This window comes from Brassica rapa, chromosome A01, assembly GCF_000309985.2.
Source record: "Brassica rapa cultivar Chiifu-401-42 chromosome A01, CAAS_Brap_v3.01, whole genome shotgun sequence".
Taxonomy (NCBI): domain Eukaryota; kingdom Viridiplantae; phylum Streptophyta; class Magnoliopsida; order Brassicales; family Brassicaceae; genus Brassica; species Brassica rapa.
The window spans coordinates 12,120,796-12,129,116 of record NC_024795.2 but is presented as its reverse complement, the minus strand read 5'-3'; the positions used below and the strand labels follow the sequence as shown (position 1 = coordinate 12,129,116).

The following is an 8,321-nucleotide window of genomic DNA, read 5'->3' as shown; positions in this document are numbered from 1 at the left end:
CTGTTGTGTATTATGTCGCTCGTCCGGACATTGTAACTATTTACTTGAATTTCTATTGTTTCAATCATATTATTATTGTGTTTTAATCTAAACTAGATTTTGACCCGCACAACCGCGCGGGTATTTGTTTTCACTTTTCTATACATAAATTATTGTTTTTAAATATTAGTGGTATATATTTTTAACGTTAATCATATACTTAAATGTTTATATAACTATTTCAAATACATTAATTTTATAATTTACATGTTATAATTAATCAATTGTTTAAAACCATATGTGTTTTCACTTCTTATTATATATTTATCTTATTGTATTTGCATTTAGTTATTAAGCAAATTAATATATTCATTAGAAAATATATTTTAAAATTAATGTGTATTTAATTTATGCTAAATTTTGACCCGTGTTTCAAAATAGTATTTCTTTTTACTAATATTTTTTATGCTTATGTATTTTAGATAATAGATTATTGTATATATAAAAGTCTAAGATATATTAATTTTTAGACATGTATTATATGGTTTGCTAATTTTAAGCTGTTCTATCATCATATTATATTTTTAAAATAAATAATTTCTATTTATTTTTGAACATAAATATTTTATACTTACGAAAATAGAATATATAAATTTAATACAATTTTATTATATTTAGCTCAATATAATAATTTTCTTTTAACATGATTGATTATGATTATATAATATATAAAATATTACTGAATTTGTATTTTTTATTTTATAAACGATAACTGAATTTATTAATGTATAATAATATTTCAAACTAATTTCGAAATTAGTGAAAATATTTAAATATAATTTTGAAAATGAAGATCTTGAAAATATCTTTTAAAACAGATTTTGTTAGAATTTTGAAATAAATATATTTATATTTAAAATGAAAAGATATCAAAAGATATTATGATTAAAGTATTTTAAAGATTCTATGTATTATTAGTCTTAATAAAATACATTTAATAAGATTTCTAAGTGATGGTCCAAATTAAAAAAATCACACATGAAAGAAGTCATGACTTCTATTTTAATATATAAGATTCCCTTTTCTTTTTCCTTGGTTTTTTTATTTTTAATTTTCCATAATTAATCACAATAACCTTACATCTCTTTCTTAAGTTATGAAAATAATTTTTTAATTTGTTTAAAGTAGAAGCAGGTGCTGCACTTATTTTCGATGTTTTTCGGTGATTGTCATTGTTACGGTGTCATGTAATTGTTGCTTTTGTACTCTTATAAAATTTTAAGTAATACTAGATTTTGATCCGCGCTTATAAAGCGCGGATTTTTTTGGCAAAAATAAAAGTTTAAATTGATTTATATAAATTTTGTAAGATTAGAGTCATTATGATTTATATTGATGTGATCAAGCATCTGCGTTTTTGAAATTTGGTTGAAATGGTTTTTTAAAATGATGTTTGTTTGTTTAATAGTGTAGGAATTATGAAGTGTAAATATAAATGCAGGTATTGGAAAGATTGTTTCACACAACTATATATATATATATATTAACTATCAAAATATAAAAATATAAAAGCAAATATATAAAAGAGATTTAATCTGTAGTTATTATAAAGCTATATTATTGCTTATATAAGATATACGATGGCGTTTTTCGGTAAGATAATAGTCTCATTTAGTTAAATATAAAGATTTGTCCAGGACCATACGACGGCATATTCTAAAAATATTTTTTACAGGTCCGATAAATAAACTCACATGCTGTTATAATAAACGCTATTGTCCTCTCGGTCGATAAGGTTTGTTATAATAAATAGGGTTAGACTAAAACATAATAAAAGGAAATGGTCCAAACAACCTTTATAAATAGATTTATCAAAACTGCTTCCCTTTTAATAGAATAGATGGTAGTCTAGTTTCTCTAACCTCATGAAGCAACTTCTTGATACATTTTCAGCAGTAATTCGCTTTTGTTTTGTTTAGTTTCTATCCAAGCGTGTTGAAATATATTTTACCGATATCAGACACTCCTTCGTAACATCATTTTGCCATATAGGTAAATCCGTAAATGACATTGTCATGAATCTATGGTGAATTCTTAATACTTCTTCCGTTTCACAATACATGATATTTTGATTTAGTGCACAAAAATTAAGATATTTACCTTTTTTTTTTTTTTGTCGGAGATTTATTTAGATATTACAATTATGAGAAAGATTACAAAGACGATTCGATTACCGACAATACTACCTGCCTTATGAGGATCTACGCCTAACTGCCTCATTTGAGCCGTCCTATGAAGATCACGCCTGGCCGGATTTACTTGCACCATGTTGAGAAACTCTTGTAAGCCTTTCTTCCGTAATCGCATAATTGTTGAATAAATCTCTCGCTCCGGAAATTGAAACATTGATTTCCTGTGCAATCTGCAAGAAATTGCATAGTCTGGGATTTGAACCCCAGACTTGGGTGTAGAAGCCTTTAAACCATAACCACTAGACTACGGTGCTTCCACCATATTTACCTTTTTTTAAAAAGTAGTTAAAAAAATATAATTTAAAAATTATTCGACCAATTACAGAAATGATTGCAACACAACATCTAATTGGTTACATAATTTTTAATAAAGTTAAAAATAATATAAAATATCATCTATTTTAAATCAACAAAAATCTTCAAAAACATCATCTATTATAAAATGGAAGGATTAATATTCTCTGATCATAATAATATGTTTGCACTCATAAACACAACTAATTAACGTTGTTGTTACTTTTTGAAAAAAAAATTAAAGAAATAAGAGAAGTGCATTGTCAAATCTATCGCATCAAATGATACTTTTATAGTTTTGGATAAACATCAAAGAAAAGTCCTTCAGTAGGTTCATAGGCACCATCTACACTTGGAAACTTCAGTTAATTCCTATCTACCCTACTTTCTATTATGGAGTATGTAACTTTCATCACGCAATGAAACTTCGGTACTTCTAAATTTAAGTCTAGTGGGCTTTAATCAGTTGTGAATAAGAGTAAGTAGCCCATACCTTCCAATAAATTTCAGTTGGGCACCATCTTATACACTCCTCCGATCTGTTCTATTTCTTGTTCGAGTGCCTTTGCCATTGTTTTTGTTAAACAAATATTAATGTTTTTCTTTTACCTACGGCTTACTGAATACTAAGATTTTTTAAATGATAAGTATTTGAACTAAGTGTTCTGATTATGAAATTATTCATGCTATATTTGGTCTTCATACATAAAGTCATGTCTATTATAGTAAGACTCTAATGAGTTTCTCACCTATAAAATAATGAACTTAAAAATGAGAGTTTCTCATTTGAGAAATTTTTGAAAACTCAGAGCTTTATTTATGCAAAGTTTTTCCAAAATCTTTCAAATATTTAAGGGAAATTGGATTGTATGACCAAGAAAAAAACATAATTAGGTTCATAGCCAAATACCTAGTTATTCAATATACAAATTCTATTTTATGTAATAATGCATTTATGTCGTTGAAGTTAACCGGTGCAACCTACTGGAAAATTTTTTTTTAATCATTTACTATCAAGTTACGCGTGAAATACTTTTGGCCATTTATTCCATCAGCTATGTCATCTGGTCTCCTATAAGGTGACATCATCTCTCATTAATTCGTACACATTGGTAACTACTTTTCTAAATTTCTAATCTATGTGCTCCATGTAGCATGAAATATGAACTACTACAGGTTTTACTTTGACACCACTCGTTTTTCTTAACATAGTAAAATTATTTTTAGTAATTACACCTTATTACGTGGTTTCTTGGAATTCTTTCATATGCCAAATCTATTCATAAGTCTTGGTCATTTATTCCATCGATTAAGTCGTACTCTTTGTACTCTCTCACACATGGTGATGTAGTCTCCATCATATATCTTCACCTACTTTAATAGTTTGTCTATTCTATTTGAACCATGTAGAATGGAACAAAATATTGTATCATTTTCATGTTTTGATATTTGGATTGGGGTTTATATTTTCATTTTGGGTTTAGTGATCAGTGGTTTTGGATTTAGTATGGATTGTTTAGATTACGTCATCTCTCGTTAATTCGTGCACATTGGTAACTACTTTTCCAGTTTTCTATTCTATGTGCTCCATGTAGCATGGAACATGAACTGCAATGGATTTTACTTTGACACCACTCGTTTTTCTTAATAGAGTAAAATTATCTTTAGTAATTACACTTATTATGTGGCTTCTTGGAATTGTTTCATTTGTCAAATTTGTTAATAAGTCTTGGTCATTTATTCCATTGACTAAGTCGTACTCTCACACCTAGTGACGTCGTCTCCATCTCATACTTTCACCTACTTTAACAGTTTGTCTATTCAATGTGAACCATGTAGAATGGAATAGAATATTGTATTATTTCCACGTTTTGATATTTGGATTGGAGTTTATATTTTTATTTTGGGTTTAGTGATCAGTGGTTTTGGGTTTAGTGATCAATGGATTTGAGTTTAGTATGGATTGTTTAGGTTCACTCTGACAAAACAGTAGGTAATTCGATGTTAGTATATAAACATTACAAAATTTGTATAATCCTCTCTATCCTATTTTACCTTTTCTATGATCCTTTGTGTATTCTATTTTATTTTGCGTATATAGAATAGTAAGTATACATCACTCACTAACATACGATTTTGTAACGCCACAAAACCAACGATGTCATGTACTATGTCACTTATAACTGGTAACATGTTATGGAAAAAATGCAGAACCGGATAAATTATGTGTTAAATACTTGACATTACAATACGTCAAAATCAAAGCTAGTTACTTAATTTACATGCGATATATGGTTAGTCCATAAATTCACCCAATATTTAATATTAATTTAACAAAGTTTATTTAAAAAAAAAATTAGGACGACTTACAAAATGACAAATAAGTATTTTTCATGATTTGTTGTGAGTCTCTCAAACTATCTTTCCTTTTTCTCATTTTTCTCTTATTTTTTTCAGTTTTTAATAGAAGTTTTTTTGGTGAAATACCACCAATGCTGATAGTCTCATGATAAGTCATTTGGATACAGGAAGTAGAGACCAGACCCATCCAGGCGAATGCACGAAGATGGTGTTTCACAGATGGTTCATGGAAGGATAAGGACATGTTTTCAGGGCAAGGCTGGTTTAGCACTCTCCCGGGTTTTGATGGATTGTTAAAGACAAGGAATGTACGGGCATGTCTCTCCCCTCTCCATTCGGAGATGGAGGCATTAATATGGGCAATGAAATGTGAAAAGTTTAAGACAATTTCAGGTTACATTTGCAACGGATTGTTCTCAATTGGTGAAGATGGTTTCAGAACCAGAAAAATGGCCAGCATTTGAAAGCTACCTAGAAGACATTAAGCTTCTCAGAAGAAGTTTCCTCAACTCAGAAATCATTCATGTTCCTAGGACGGTGAACCTTAAGGCGGATAACTTAGTACGCAGTGCTCAGAAACAACCGTCTTTCGTCTTACATATGGATGCAGAGTTACCATCTTGGTTTACAGAATCAATATGAGTTTGTAAATGTTTGCTGTCAAAAAAAAAAGTCATTTGGATATATGTTTTTTTATTAAATGGGTTATCTTTCCTCTTTAGATTAAAATTTTAGTAGATGATTATATTAACATACTATTATTATTTTGGTTTGTGATATAGCAGTGATGTTGCTCTAATAATCAAATACTATATGATTAGATCTTTTGGGCTAATTAGTATGATCCTAACGTTACTATGTAATTAAAGAACTAACTCTACCAAAATCTTTGTCATTAATTTTTATAATTTCAACAAAGAGAATGATGGATACAATTTGTTTCACTTTTCATGTCCTTGTAAATCTATGTATACTTTTGGTTGTAAAAGTGAGGTTTCTAAAAGTCTTATTCATTGCATTACAGTACTATCCAGATCACTAGATAGTCATACTTCTGCAATATATCCCACTTAAGTCATTTGTGGTTGTTACAACAAAGAAACAAAGAATTGTAATGGAATGGTTGGTATCTAATTAATCACAGTTTATGTATAGAATCTAAATCTTGTAGAACAATTACACATGTGCATTATCAATGTATCTGAGTAGACTACATTGACTAAGGGCATCTTCATAGCAAAAAACTCAAAAGAGTCTCAAAGAAAACTAAATAATAATGATTTAAGGGTATTACCAATGCATCATCAGTGTCTTTATTCTTTATCTTTTATTTTTAGATGCCAAATATGTATACATTTGGTGGGGCATATATGAAGGGAGTATTTTACTCTTCTACATTGTTTTCATCTCTTCCCACTAGACTGTCATATACATTTAAGTAACTTGTAGTTTTGTTATAACAAACAAAACAAGCTAACAATTGTTATCGTAGCTAGGGTTATCTACGTAGTCAGTATTATTAATATCCTTAAATATTTACGATATGTGCATGACTAATATACACATATGCATTAGAAAAGACTACCCCAGGTTGTTATATATAGTACACAAAACTTTCTTACGTACAGTATGGTCCCCCCTATCTATTTCCATGCAACATTTTATCATACGACAACAACACAAAGCAACGCGGTCTACCTCTTCCACATGTCGTATTACAATTCGTCCCTATGGAGAATGCAGTGACTGGATGATACACTGTTGGAAGGAGAGTCAATACACGCGAAAACTCCCCTCGAACATACTCCGCGTGTCTAGCTATAATTGGGTTTAAGTTTGTTTGCATTTTGTCCAAAAAAAAAAAAAAGTTTGTTTGCATTAACCACAGTGTAAGAATAGTTTAACTTAATCGCTAGTTTAAAAACTTTTGACACCAAAAATGAAAAAAATAAAGTTCATCACTATAACTCCCTTTAGTTCCTCTCTATTTATCAACACTTTCCTAGTAACTTCCTTCTCACCAAGAAAAAGCAAAGACCTTATTTTCTCTCTTTCTTTCAGGAGATTTTCAACAACAATGGAGAAATCTGACATAGAGAGTGGTGTAGTGATCGGTGGTAAAGAGCTTTATCCTAAGATGACGGAGAGCACCGAGCTTCGCTGGGCTTTCATAAGGAAGGTTTACGCTATCTTGACTCTTCAGCTGATCGTGACTGTTGGAGTCTCCTCCGTCGTTTTCTTCGTAGGCGAGATATCTGTCTTCATCACGACAACCACACCCGGCCTTGTCGTCTTCTTTGTCTCGCTCCTTCTTCCTCTCCTCAGTTGCGTCTTCTTTATTTCTTGATCTTCGACTACTCACTACTGTTTGATAATTTTTACATAACAGATCTTAGTTTAAAGGAGGTTTCATTGATCATTTGTACTGATGGTGTTTGCTTTTCATGTGTGTGTTTGTAGTGCTGTGGCCACTGATTGTTTTTGCGAAGAAGCATCCCGTCAACCTCATAATCTTAATGCTCTTCACTCTCTCCATCTCTTTCGCCGTGGGACTTTGCTGCTCTTTTTCAAAAGGTATGGTTATTATCTGGTCTGCTTGTAGTATTGTGAGTGCTGATCAAAGACATGTTTGTCTCAGATTCACTCGTCATGTCATCATCATTGTTTACCCTTTTGCCTTGGATGTTCTCTGTTTTGAAAGATGATTAACTTTGACTGATATTACAATCTAACTCTTGTGAATAAAAAAAAAAAACAGGGAAGATTGTTCTGGAGGCTGCGGTTCTCACAGCTACAATGGTAGTGGGGTTAACGATATACACTTTCTGGGCAGTAAGGAGAGGCCATGACTTCTCTTTCCTTGCACCGTTCTTCTTCGGATCCCTCCTTATCATCCTCGTCTTCGCTACGATACAGGTATATATATACACACCAACTCTAAAACAAATATGATTCATTTATAGTCTGAAGAAGAGACATTAAAAGATTGGTGAAAACAAAAATGTATATTAGGTATTCCATCCTCTGGGGAAGCTATCGTCGATGATATTCAGCTGTGTAGCTTCAGTCTGTTTCTGCGGTTACATCATCTACGACACGAACCAGCTGATCAAGAAACTCAACTACGACGAGTATATCCATGCTGCTATTTCTCTTTACCTGGACGTCATCAATCTCTTCCTCAATCTCGTTGGTATTCTCGTCCATACTTAGTGATTTGATGCACACATCCTATCTGTTAATGTCCTCATCATGGGTTATTTAGAACTAGTTCCAGACACAAAACTTTATAAGGCTTGTTTATGCTATTTGCTCTTAATGATTGGTTACATATATATATTTTGTAAAGATTATGTATGATAACTCTCAAATCGCTTGAAGAAAAGCTACATGTGATTTGGAATATTCGATAAACTATTATGCATTTCTTATCAA

General features: G+C 30.8%; 1 protein-coding gene and 1 long non-coding RNA gene across 2 annotated transcripts; one reads left to right on the top strand and one right to left on the bottom strand.

Annotated features, from left to right (window-relative positions):
• Positions 1-1,948: 1,948 nt before the first annotated feature.
• Positions 1,949-6,620, bottom strand: LOC117127236. The gene is made up of 2 exons (XR_004450137.1): positions 2,500-6,620; positions 1,949-2,139 (listed from the first exon to the last, which is right to left on the bottom strand). It is a non-coding gene; the product is annotated as an uncharacterized LOC117127236 (long non-coding RNA).
• A 219-nt stretch (positions 6,621-6,839) lies between these two features.
• LOC103871794 (protein LIFEGUARD 1) lies at positions 6,840-8,321 on the top strand. Its single transcript, XM_009150096.3, has 4 exons — positions 6,840-7,210; positions 7,347-7,460; positions 7,645-7,802; positions 7,899-8,321. Exons 1-4 carry the CDS (start codon positions 6,964-6,966, stop codon positions 8,097-8,099), a joined length of 720 nt encoding a protein of 239 aa, XP_009148344.1. The 5' UTR covers positions 6,840-6,963; the 3' UTR covers positions 8,100-8,321.